Raw genomic sequence first — 13,573 nt, forward strand, 5'->3', positions numbered from 1 at the left:
CCTCAAATGAGTACCTGGTGCGGTGTGTGAACAGAAAAAGCATCGCCACCGGGGAGACAAAGGCGGTCGGGCTTGGTTGTTGGCCAACCCATCCCCCTCGTCGTACTGCGACGGCCTTCGTAGGTGCATACCTGTCGACTCCTTAATCAGTGCCCTCTGCCTTATTACAGACCAATTCAGACTTTATTTGGTCACCCACGTGCCCTAAAACATCTCAACGTTCATCCTACAACGTCCCATCGCAAGGGAGAAACACAAACAAAGAGACAACACATTAAATAAATGTTACCCGTATTTAAACGGCTGGACCTGAAAACTCAATTTCCCTTAATTATAGATTTTCAATGTCCCTGTACAAGAATACAGGACAACCCGTATGGGTTTATGACAGGTAAGCAGTGGCAGCACTTGCTCCTACAGTCTGTGAAGGCTACACGGAGGGGGGAGCTGAGTCTTGCCGCCGGGGGAGAGGGTAGAAGGAAGAGAGATATTTTTAGAAGAGAGACTTTTGACTTTTAAGCAACATTCATTGCCGCCAGCAGCAAAAGCACTGGAGGCGATTTCAATATGAAATACACAAAGTCACCAGCAAAGAAATGAAAATAAACGCTACAAATCGACGCGCTGTGGCGCTAAAAGCACCGCGCAGAGAGAGAGAAGAGAAAGAGGAAATAGTTTTACAAGAGGGAGAGGAGATGCTTTAGAAGAGGATAGTGAGAGGAGATACGTTCAGAAGAGAGACAGAGAGAAGATAGAGGAGATACGTTCAGAAGAGAGACAGAGAGAAGATAGAGGAGATAGAATAGAGAGGAGATACGTTTAGAAGAGAGACAGAAAGAAGATAGAGTCAGATAGAGGAGATACGTTTAGAAGAGAGAGAGAGTAGAGATAAGATATAGTTTTAGAAGAGAGAGAGAAGACAGGAGAGACTTTTAGAAGAGACAGAGAGAAGAGAGAGGAGATAGAAAGAAGAGAGGCGAGAGGAGATAGAGAGGAGAGATAGAAACAAGAGAGGAGAGAGAGGGGGGGGGGTGGTGTGGGCGTGTAAGAGCAGCACATTTGGTGGCTTTTGGCAGCCGGCGCGCGTGACGCTCCCAGCCGGCGCGCCACACCCACAGAGCCGGCCCCGTCGGTGGCGCTCGCTCCGCTCCTCGCTCCACACCTCGCTCCACCGCGTTCGCTCGCTCGCTTGCTGAGATCGGGTCACTGGCTTCGCTAGGATCGGGTCCTGAGATCGGGTCACTGGCTTCGCTAGGATCGGGTCCTGAGATCGCTGCCCACGGCTTCGCTGAGATCGGGTCTTGAGATCGGGTCACTGGCTTCGCTGAGATCGGGTCCTGAGATCGGGTCCCCGGCTTCGCTGAGATCGGGTCCTGAGATCGAGTCCTGAGATCGCTGTCCACGGCTTCGCTGAGATCGGGTCCTGAGATCGGGTCCCCGGCTTCGCTGAGATCGGGTCCTGAGATCGAGTCCTGAGATCGCTGTCCACGGCTTCGCTGAGATCGAGTCCTGAGATCGGGTCCCTGGCTCCGCTGAGATCGGGTCCTGAGATCGGGTCACTGGCTTCGCTGAGATCGGGTCCTGAGATCGGATCCCTGGCTTCGCTGAGATCGGGTCCGACGACGCGGAGGACGACTTGAATGGACGAGGACGCGGCTCCGTTCGGAGAGGGCGCGGGCGAGAGTTTCGTGGCCCGAGACTGAGAGACGCGCTTCGGGCAAGGGGGGCGCTGAGTTGAGTGGAAGTCTCCCGAGGCCACCACCACCACCACCCACCACCCACCATCACCACCCACCACCATCACCCACCACCACCACCACTCCTGGTGCCGTCTCCAGGTGCTGATGGGGACCCTCTTCACGTGGAGCTGCGCGCGTTGCCGTTGTGTTTGTCAGTGACGTGGAGTTCCGCAGAGACCGGCGAGATGGTTCAGGCGATGTCTGTAGAGACTTGAGTTGCGCCGAAGGTGATTTACATTGTTCATGGCCACGTAGCGTGAGATCGGCCATAGACGTCGGGGCCCTGTTGAGGCCACATCGGAGCCATGGAACCTCTCAAGGGGATTTTCTCTCGGACCAAAAGTTTCCGCGATTCACTGCGCAACAACGATTCTCAGCAGCAGCAGCAGCAACATCAACAGCAGCATCCACAGCAGCAGCAGCAACAGCAGGAGCAGCCATACAGCTGCACCAACCCACTTTGGACGGCCGTGTTTGACTACGAGGCGAGTGCCGAGGACGAGTTGACGCTGCGTCCCGGCGACATGGTGGAGGTGCTCTCCAAGGACTCGGAGGTGTCCGGCGACGTGGGCTGGTGGACGGGCAAGCTCAACAACAGGGTGGGCATCTTCCCCAGCAACTACGTGACGTGCAGCAAGTCTCGGGGCAGCAGCTACGCCAAGCTGCACAACGAGAGGCCGCCGGGTTTGTTCGCGGATCCTCCGGTCGAGGTGGGTTTCGCGGAGCTCTCCCTGGAGGAGATCATTGGCGCCGGAGGATTTGGCAAAGTCTACAGGGGCACGTGGCGCGGCGAGGAGGTGGCAGTGAAGGCCGCTCGTCAGGACCCCGACGAGGACATCAGCGTGACGATGGAGAACGTGAGGCAGGAGGGGAAGCTCTTCTCCATGCTGAAGCATCCGAACATCATTGCGCTGAAAGCGGTGTGCCTGCAGGCGCCCAACCTGTGCCTTATCATGGAGTACGCGCGGGGAGGTGCTCTCAACAGGGCTCTGGCCGGACGCCGCATCCACCCGCACATTCTGCTCGACTGGGCCGTGCAGATCGCCCGCGGGATGAAGTATCTTCACGATGAGGCCATCGTCAATATCATCCACCGTGACCTCAAGTCCTGCAATGGTGAGCCGGGTGGTGGCGGTGGTTGGTGGTGGTGGGATTAGATGGGACGTGTTTGAATTTCACGTGTTAACTGGTCTCGTAATTGGTCTTGGCCACGACAGACTCATGGAGACTATCACCGCTGTCATCTTTGTTAATCTTCAAACTCAGTTTCCTCATCACGTTAACTAACATTGCCAATGGGATGTTTAATTGTTATACAAATTATTACCATTGCAGTTGTCGTGAAAATGTTCTCAGTGGGCATCGCCACTGTCAATATTAATAGCATCTTCATCTGGGGATGTCCATAGAGTTTGGTTTGTTGACCTTTCCCCGAACCTCCGATTAGCACGGTTGGTTACGTACGGTGTGAAAGAAGTTCAACATACTGTACATATATACATCATCATTAATCTAATCTTTTTTATAATCTTAATCATATTCAATCACTGTCATCATTAATCAGTCATCAACCAGTGTCATTGTATTGCACCATCATCCTCGTCATCTTCATTAACTCCGTGAAAAAGTCCAAAATGTTAGCTTAAAGATCACATTCAAGAGTATACATTATATGTATAGTATGGTTATGCTTTTGACATATTAGGGTCGTAGCAATGCAGTTTTTACACATTACTACGTGGTCTGTCCAGTGTCCATTTCTCTGCTAGAGTTGTAATTAATACAGTATCTGGAGAACACCAAATTTGAGTAAAACGTTTTTCACGTGATTCTGCGAGATGCTATGTCTGGACGTTCATTATACCTCCAAAATGTCGTACAAATGGTAGCTTTATAGCAAGGCACTGTCCATGATGTATATATTTTTCAAATCCTACTTTTACCAGCATTGGGCAGCATCCGAATACCCCGTGCAATCTCACAAAAAAGTTTCTGCTTTTCATTTTTTTCTTGCCCCCACGAAATGAAAAGCTGCACTGTTTAAGTCACATGCGCACAGTCTCTCCAGTAGTTTCGAACACTGTCCCAAAGTGCCACGTGTGTGTGGACCAGAGTCGCACATCTCTCGCTGTCTGGCGCCAATGAAGGCTTGCTGTCTGTCATGTGACCGTATCCCACATGCCTGGCGGACGTGGAACCCACGCGCCACAGCAGAGACAAGAAGAAAGGCATCTCGGTGGCTGATAAGCCAGATGCAAATAACACGTGTTGAATGTTTGCAATCGCCTTGCAAACTTTAAAAATGTACTTTTTAAACATTGAAATGACTGCACCACTTTTTATTTGGTGCTGGTGTCTTTTTTGGGTATTAATTGGCAGCAGGGCTGTGCTTTGATCAACAATTTGCGACGATTTGATTACGTGCGGCGCGCTTGAACGTCACATTTGCGTGTGTTCTCGTGGGGGTTGGTGGTGCAGTGGTTTGTGCGCTGCGCTCTGAACCAAATAAACTTCTCAGCTGTAGAGACCAACACCATTGGCAAGTGATACAAACGTAATGCATAAATATGTTCTGAGCCTCCCCAACAAAGCTCGGCTTTGTTACGGTTTGATATCAAAACTGGGGAGGCAAAAGTGACCAGGCACGGTGCTGAACGCCTTTGTGTTTCATCCTGGCCTTAATAGATGATGCTCACCCCAACGATATGTGTGGCTGTATGGGGGATCTTTGTGTGTGGTAGTGATGGGGGTGCTGGAGACTGCACGTGGTTTTCTTTGGCAAATAATGGTTCCGGGAAGGATGTTACTCTTACGTCAGTGGCCTGTCTAGGGATGTGTTATGGGACAGGATGGAGAGGCCTAACCTGTTGACTGCTTTTTGATAGAACTCGTCTCAGGAATTTTGGGGCTGTTGGAGTGAAGCCCATTTTAAGAGTTGCAAGAGCACTAAAGGGTGAAGGTTATCTGTTTTTAAAAAACACATCCTCCCTACTGTGAGGTCGCTGGCTAAATGAACAAGTGACACTTATTTGAATTAGCCCAATTTAGTGCTTGTGAGTGTTGCTGCAATTATACGTTCATGTCGATACTGCCAGGATGTGAAGCACCCAGGTCATGCCTTCGCTCTGCACTGTCCCCTGAGGTTCTGAGATTTTTTTGTCTGTGCCCGGGAACGGATATGTGTGCACCCTTAAAAGGAATTGTTTGGCTCATACGTGGCTGGTAAGATAAAAAAAATTATTTGACATTGTGTGCTCTAAGTGACAAAGATGAACAAAACCAAATTGCCTCTCCTGTGGAGGCCCTGGCACCCTTGTTTACACAGGAACTGACTCACAAATGTGTCAGAATTGAGCGTAGGAGTGTGTGGGTGTGTTTGGGTTCTGGATGCCTCGCTGTCAGCCACAGGTAAAACATGTACGTGGATGGCCAGGAGCTGTTTTTTTTTCGGTTACAAATGCCCCACTGCGTCACTTCCTGTTTGTAAGGGTAACCAAGCGAAGTGCGTGACTGAGACGCATCGTACTGGGTGTCCTGTTGTTCAAAAAGTCACAATCATCAGATTGCGGCCTAATTCCTCGGCCTTGGTTATGTAAGGCAAGTTGTCACAGGGATTCCGAAAATTACATGTCACTGAAAATGTTGAATTAGTTCTGGAAATATATTTGATAGTTCCTCTGTGCCTGGTTAACGTATTGACTACACAGTAGTCTTGAAATAAGTGGCAACAGATTTGGTGCTCAATAACATTTAAACGATGGACGTTGAAATGTTGCTGTGGGAAATGAGGGGTGGTAAGAAATAATTGAAGATAAGTTATAAAATTAAATCGCCATACAAATGTTAGCCATGTCTTTATACATTCGTTTGTCTACAGTAATATACTACTGTACGGTCCTTGAATTTATGGTAAAGTGTATTATATTGCAATTGGCATTACATCTAGTTCAATGTCAATTCTAACTATTATTATTATTGTTGTCCGGTTTAAAAACATTGTCGTGCCATAACAGAGCTTAATAAATGGAGCCTATTTGTGAACGACCACAGTTCTATGAGCTCCCCCAACCCCGCACCTCAATCAAGGACATCACGAGCTCAACTCCCATTTTGGGGTCGACTCAACTCCTCTTCTTTCTATGGTCAATCACAATGAGTAACGCTTTGTGGGACGGCAACAGCGATTGTCCTATAGTCCTCATTGGAGCATATTTGTGGACGACCTCATAGGACAATCAGTCTCCACCATAGAAATGTGAAGTTTCCAGCAATTTCTCAAGACTGCCGACATAGATATAAGCACGACCCAATGTTTGTTCACAGAGACTTTTGTTTTTACTGTTATGCGACGACAACCAAATAGTTTTCCTAAATTTGAAGCTTTCGTGACTGCAATGATTCATATTCTCAGGTTTTTTCCGGTAAAGTCACGTAGGTAAAACATTTAAATTAATAAAAGTAAAATAAAAATCACGACGTTTTGGAGGCAAAGCAAGCTTCCGTCTTCAGGTGGAACCGTCACAGCACGACAGCTGCATCAAGGAAGTTTCAACAGCTATCTTGCTGTGACGGTTCCACCTGAAGACGGAAGCTTGTGTTGCCTCCGAAACGTCGTGATTTTTATTTTACTTTGATTAATTTTAATTTTTTACCTACGTGATTTTACCGAAAAAACCTAATAATATAGTTTTCCTAAACTCGGTGACACGATTACAATCCATGGGCGAAGAACATCGCCCCTGTCCCGTTTGATCCTGCATTAACGCGAAGATGTTTCAGAAGCAGCCGTCAGGTTTTTGGTGCCACCTTGCAAGGTGCGTGTCCGTTCCTGCGGGAGTCCCACCGGCGCTGTGTGGATGGCGCACCGCGATCAAATGTCGCGACTGGGTGTCACCGCTGGCGATGTGAACGGAAGCCACGAGCTCTCGGTCCGGCAATCACGAGGGCCATTCACTCGACGGAATTTTCCACTAAAAACGGGAATGCTTTCTTTTAACCCTTTTATTGCACTTTGTAATGCGCTTCAGTCAAGCATTCGTTCAAACTTGCTACAATTTTTGACGTGTCAATGACATCGTGTAAGAGAATGCAATATTCTCCACATTACAGTCTTGTGAATGTATGCACGCCCCCTTTTTCAAACAATGTGCCCTTTGTGAACTTTTTTTTCTACCCAAGTTTCAAAATAAGGTAATACAAATGTTCACGATGGTGGAAACGGGCTTTGCAGGTAAAATCCCCCTGGAATGAAAGCCCGCCGGTGTGTCTGGTGCGGTTGACAGCGGCGCGTTGTCAAAATTACAGGTCTCTTCACCGTCTGCTTTGGTGCTGGAAATCCCCAGTCCCCAACGTGAAAACAATGTTCACGGAAATGGCCCCGCAAGGTTTCGCAACACCACTGAGCGTGGCCACCCGCCTGCTGCCAAGGTGCAGTCAGGTGTTTGCGTTGTGTAGCTGCCAAACCATCGACATTAGTTTTATTTGTTGTACATATTTTTTACGGCTAGAAGGTTTTCATGAGGGGTGTACAGCGAGCTAGTTGCCTGCTCCCCAGGCCACAGGCTAGCAGTGGTGCAGCTGCCCATGTGTCTTTCTAGATGTTTCGCCCGCGTGTCTTTCTAGATGTTTCGCCCGCTCGCAGTATTGCTGCCATCGTCAATAGTTGTGCTTGTTTTTCAGTGAGAATGTCAGCCCACTCTGGGTCTGCTCCCAGACTGAAGGCCACTGCTCCTGACAGGCAGCCCGGTGTTGCAGAATCTCGCAGCGGGGCCCATTCGCTAGCTTTCTTCGTCATCAGTCATGATCTGCTGGATAAAGGTCTTCCAAAGCCCACGGTAGTCTTTCACAGTCCTGCACTGTAGCATGCATTCTTCATCAGTCCCATTAGTTTACATGCTCTTTAATTATCGGAGTGTTCATCATCTGTTATGGGTGTCAGCAACATAAAATCGTGAAAAATAGTATTGTCCATATTCTCAGGTTTTTTCGGTAAAGTCACGTAGGTAAAAAATGTAAATTAATAAAAGAAAAAGAAAAAGTAAATATATTATATTATTTTTATTTTACTTTTATTAATTTTAATTTTACCGAAAAAACCTAAGAATATGAATACTTTCAGTCACGAAAGCTTCAAATCTAGAATTAGTATTGACCATCACAGTCCGTCATTGTTCAGTCTCATTCATTAGCCGCAGCTTCGTCGTCATCACAATAGTCAGCTTTTGTGATCTATTGTGATAGTAGTAAGTTTTTACCCTTTAAACTGGTACAAAACTGACACCTTTATACAAGGCATCATGTTTGCAATAACCACAACACAAAAATACAACACAAAAATACAACACAAGTAGTCAAAATGCAAACAAAAAGAAACAACTCTGATGATGATAATGATATGCACTGTCCTTGAAGTTGATTGGTCCACACCCGAGACAGCTTTCCTTAGAGCCTAGTCTCCATTGGTGTTGGACCAGATGACACCAGAAGGGTAAAAACCTGCTACTATATTTTGCCACTGGTAAAGGAGGTCTCAGTGAATCTATTGTGATGTTCCTTTTTCCTTGGTGTTGCCTTACGAATGTAGCCACAAAGCAGAGTTGTCACGTGTAATTAAACGTAAAATATTATGCAGCATCCACGATGTGAACATTGTTACAGTTGGGATTGGCTGTCACAGGAGATTGGGGGGCCATCAAGAATGTGCTTGCAAATGTGACACCTTCGAATTGGTGAAGTCAACAATTTTGGGAATTACCTTAACCAAATTCCCCAAGTTCATGCATGATCAATGTAGTGCAGACTCATAGTGATGTGCAAACTTATTCATGAGCCCTTCAAAACTATGCATGTCTGGTGTGTGTGTGTAATCTGCCTGTCCTGCATGACCTTGAAAATGAGGGAAATTCCATACTCGCGGGATGGAACAAAAGTTCAGTTGTGTAGTTTGTTTATTGCCAACCAACGCAAAAAAAAATCTGTGTAGCCACAGGGCACAATGACCACAGTGCAGTCTCTCATCCCTCTTAACGTGCCAATTTGTTCTCACTTCTCCCCAAGCTTCTGTTGGGGGGGGGGGGACACCTCTTTTACAGTCCATGTAAAACTTGCGTTTGATGTTTAAAATTTACTGGCCTCCTGAGTTTATTTATATTTCTTTTGGAGGAAGAAAGGGAGTTCCCAAAGAAATTGAGAACGGGGGTGTGGAGGGGGGGGTGTTGCACTTGCCAAAAAGTTGTCTTAAAAATGAGCGGGCAAGCTGTTGCCAACTTGGCCTCGTTAGCCAATCGCCAAGGAGCGTGCGGCACCTGCCCAGTGTTTCCGAGGAGCAGAGTAAGGCCCTTCCTGACGAGGGAGTTGTCTGTGGAGAGGGGTGCAGCCAATGGTGTTTTCAGTTTCCAACAATACAATCGGGGCTGCTCTGGCTTCCTGTTTGTTCTTAGCAGGAAGGCCAAGTCAGCGATTTTGCTCAGACCTTTTTTTCTCGCTTGTTCAGTGCAATAATAAACGGTACCAAATATATTTGACTTATTTTGGTGCTGTATTAACATAAGCATAGAAATGGCTTTATTTTACCGTAAAATTGCATATATTGTACGAATAATGTTCAGCCCGTTTGTCAATCTCCTCCTGGAAGGCCTCCACATATGCCATGTCGGTGGTTTGACAATGCTGCACCATGCTGGTCGATTCGGATAGAATTCACCACTCATGTTCGACGTGGCCGGGAATCAAACTGAGGTCGCCAGGTTCATGGTGCAGTCAACAAACTGCTGAGCTAATAAAAAAAATGTTATCCCTTTTTTCTGGCAACAAAACTGACACCTTTATTTACAAGGAATCGTGTTTGCATTGACCACAATACCTGCAGTCAGAATGCAAACAAAAAACACAACTCTGATAATGTATGCACTGTCCTTGAAGTTGATTGGTCCGCACCCGAGACAGCTTTCCTTAGAGCCTAGTCTCACATGGTGTTGGACAAGATGATGCCAAAAGGTGTCTTTTGTAAACATGACTCCTTGTAAAAAAGGTGTCAGTTTTGTTGCCAGATAAAAGGGTAAAAAACTAATTATCATATTTTTTTTACTGGCAAATGAGGTTCCAATGGTGTAAACTGCTGAGCCTTCACTCCACCCCATTACTTTATGTATGTGAAGATGTACTGTACCCATAATGAGGTGTTGTGTACGTTTTTAAGATACTTAAAGGCATGTCAACATTCTTAAAATGACAATCCAAGCATTCTAATTATTCTTAAAGACATTATTAATTGATTCGCTCACAGGGATGCCACCACCTTTATTTCTCTGGTTAAGATTGAAACAGGAGGACTTCCTCACAATTCTGGCTGTTGCCTGATGGAGTTTGTTGTGATCACCAGTAAAACGTCATACTCGAATTGTAAATGTTGTGGGTTTGCTCTCTCACACACCTGTGCGCTGAAGTCGTCACTAATTGGCAAGTTGTGTTTATAAGACAAACCTTAATTAATTGGCTGTTGGGTGATGGTGGATTTAACGACACATTTACGTGATCTAATCCAAAAAAACCTTTATAATAGATCAATTTTGTATTGGAAGATATTTAGTGACAACCTAAATTTGTGTTTATGCTTAACTCAAATAATCATTAAAATATACATTCTAAATAATGTTTATATTCTCCACCGAGACCCTGAAGGTTATTTTGAGATGCGTATTTTATGATTTTGCATCTAAGTGGGACCCATTTCGTAAGAGAGCGGCCTGTAAAAGATCGGCAGTTCACTAGCATTGTTTCAAGGAAATCTGACAGCCAATAAGACACTGTTTGTTGAAACTGGTCCGGGTCCAGAGTTTGCCTGTCTTGAATTAATGCTGCTGAAATTATGCACTCCCGGAATGCCGTGCGGCTGGTTGGTTTTGCAAGAAACATTTTAGTTTTTATGTGGACAGACGGTTATCGATATATTAATCGAGACATTGCCGATTTTTTTTACTTCTCGTGTATCAAATAGTTCCACATGCCTCTTATTCCTTTTCTCAGTCTGAGGTTGTGGAAGGTGGCGCTTTGTAGAGTGTGAGAGGGGATCTGGGTTGTTGTTTCTATGCCTTCCAGTGAGCCGTGCCCTTTCCCCCGAACTCCCGAGCAACAGAGGAAAGTAAGGGGGCGTGTGCCGCTGCATTGTACGACATACAGTGCCATCAATCCTTAAAAAAAAAAGACTTCAACTAACCCGTCCCAACTGGCACAATGGAAAATCGAAACCAGCTCGCTCTACTTAACTCTGAGATCACGAATGAGTTGTGTGTATTTTTTATTGCTAATTTCGCTTTGTGCAGATAAAAGTGTGTCAAGTAGAAAGAGTAAAGGAAGGAGAGGAACGCAAGAAAGATTTCTGCGCGTGTTTCATGGGTGTTAGTGGACAAAGCCCTTTACACTTCTGAGTGGCGCAATGGTGACTACGCTGCATTGTGAACCCGGCGGCCTAAGTTCAATTCCTGGCCACGGCTAACATCAGTGAAGAGTTTATAACCGAGCCAGACCTGCCACACAACCCACACCCAGGAGTGGCTTTACAACAGTCGTATAAAAATGTATTATTGGAAATTGTGGGGAAAACCCAACACGGTTACTTAATGACGCTCCTCAATTAGCAGCGGGGAGGCCACTTACTAAATCTGACAGCGCCCAGTGGCGTTCGTCTACGTGTCTGTTCATGGACCTCAATGGGTAGCAAACCCATGAGTAGTACCCATCCGTGGTCAGTAAAAGTTACTTTTTTGATAACCACACTCCTTTCAACTCGCTGTTTTTGGCCACATCAATCATTTACAAAAAAACAACTGCAATTTACCCGTCCCAACCGGCACAATGTTAAAATCCGAACCAAGCTCGCCACGTCACATGGAGTATGCCTACCGACAAAGTGAACAAAAACATTATCTGGACCCGAGTTCACGTGGACGGTCCTAAAGCCACTGCTGGATGTCGGGTTGTGTGGCCATACTGAGACACGTTGGTGAAACGAGGAGGGCAAGGGGAGGGAGGTGGGTGCAGGTCTGGTTCGGTAGGCCTACCGACAAAGTGAACAAAAAAATTATCTGGTCCGATGCTGATGTTGTGGGGGGACAATGCAGGGAGGGCGAATCCCAATCCGGCCAGTGGCGCCGGGCCGTGCCGAGTGTTTACCGTCGCTGTAGCAACTACTGCACGTTCCAGCGAAACTGGAATTTCTGGTTCTCTCCACACACACACACCCCCCCTTCTACCCCAACGAAAAAAAAAGATTGTCACCAAACGGGGGCTCTACTGTAAGCGGGCCCTCTCGGCTTTGAGCCACTTGGAAAGCGTCGTGGAGGAGGAGGAGGGGGGGATGGGGGAGGTGCGTACCGGCACAGAGTCCACGGATTCTCGCACGTGAGAAGTGCCGGGCAGGGCTGCACGTGCGGCCACATGATGATGTGCGTCTGCGCGCCCAATGAATGGCAACGAATTGGCGTTGATGGGAGCGGAAAACACCGCCGCTGCTGCTGCTGCTTTTGTGTCGTGTCCAATTGTCTGATGCAGATGCTTTCACATAGGTCATGCAGGTTGTTTGTGGGTCCCCGATGTCAATTCGCTGCCGGATGAAGGTCTCCTCCCCCCCCTCCCCCCCGAGGTCATGTCGGGCTTGGGGTTGTTGACCACAATCTAGCCACAACGGTGGGCGTAGAGGAGCGACGCTCACAACAACGAGCAGAGCTTCGGGGTAGCTAAAACGCAGCAAGTTGGCACAGTGGGCGAGCACAGGTGGTGCATCTTGCTAGTCGGATCGGCCAGTCAAACCCCCCATGGCACCACCTGGGTCTGTTCCGTGACCTCTTTCTCTCTTGCCAGCGAGCCATCGCCGCTTCACGTGGCCTCGAAGTGCACCCAGCCAGACGCAAACGCGGTGGTGGTGGCATCACCACTACGCCGTTTAGCGTGCATCGGTCGAGTGCAAGGTGTATTCAACATCAGAGGTTACGGTTGTACTTAGTCGAGGTGCGTTTTTTGGCAGCAGGACTGGTCGGGAATGGGTACATGGTGTGTGGGTCTAGGCCAATTATATATATCATTGTGTAACAAACAAAATTTGTTCCTGGGTAGTAAGTGTAATTTCCTAATTGTTGTTGCCTCAAAAGTACAAAACATGGCTATTATTCCCAACAAACTTTGCTTTTGTAACCAGGACACAAAAGTTAAGTTAATAATCCACTCTATTAATAATAACACTAACACATTTATTTTTGTTCCTGGGTAGTAAGTGTAATTTCCTAATTGCTTAGCTTCACAAGTACAGAAAATGGCTATTATTCCCCATCAACTTTGCTTTTGTGACGAGGACAGTGATATTTTGAAATGTACCTATTTTCAATGAGAAAACATGGTGTACATTTGTGTCATTCATTCACATAAAGTCCTGGTCACAAAAGCAAAGTTTGTGGGGTATAATAGCCATTTTCTGTACTTTTGAAGCATAAGCAATTAGGAAATTACACTTACTACCCAGGAACAAAAATCGTGTTTCGATTTAAAGCTTTCGTGACTGCAGGGATTCATCTTATTGGTTCTTTCGGTAAAGTCACGTAGAAGGGAAATAATAAAATAATAAAAGTAAAACATTATAAAATAATTCTCACGACGTTTCGGCCACAACGCAAGCAGCCGTCCTCAGGTGAAGAACAGGTCTGTCGGGAAGACAGCGTCTTCACGGCTGCTTGCGTTGTGGCCGAAACGTCGTGAGAATTATTTTATTAGGTTAAAAAAATTTGTATTTTATTATTTCCTTTCTACGTGACTTTACCGAAAGAACCAAGAAGAAAAATCGTGTT

The 13,573-nt window shown here is 46.6% G+C and overlaps 1 protein-coding gene across 1 annotated transcript in view; it reads left to right on the plus strand.

The window, feature by feature from the left end:
• The first annotated feature begins 1,118 nt into the window (after positions 1-1,118).
• LOC133347067 (mitogen-activated protein kinase kinase kinase 9-like) overlaps positions 1,119-13,573 on the plus strand; it is a 44,669-nt gene continuing 32,214 nt past the window's right edge. The window contains 1 exon segment of the mRNA XM_061558974.1: positions 1,119-2,855. Within this exon segment, the coding sequence (XP_061414958.1) occupies positions 2,045-2,855 (811 nt within the window). The 5' untranslated portion in view covers positions 1,119-2,044.

The sequence above is a fragment of the Lethenteron reissneri genome, chromosome 25, assembly GCF_015708825.2.
Source record: "Lethenteron reissneri isolate LAM-NWPU_2019-01 chromosome 25, ASM1570882v1, whole genome shotgun sequence".
Lineage (NCBI taxonomy): Eukaryota > Metazoa > Chordata > Hyperoartia > Petromyzontiformes > Petromyzontidae > Lethenteron > Lethenteron reissneri.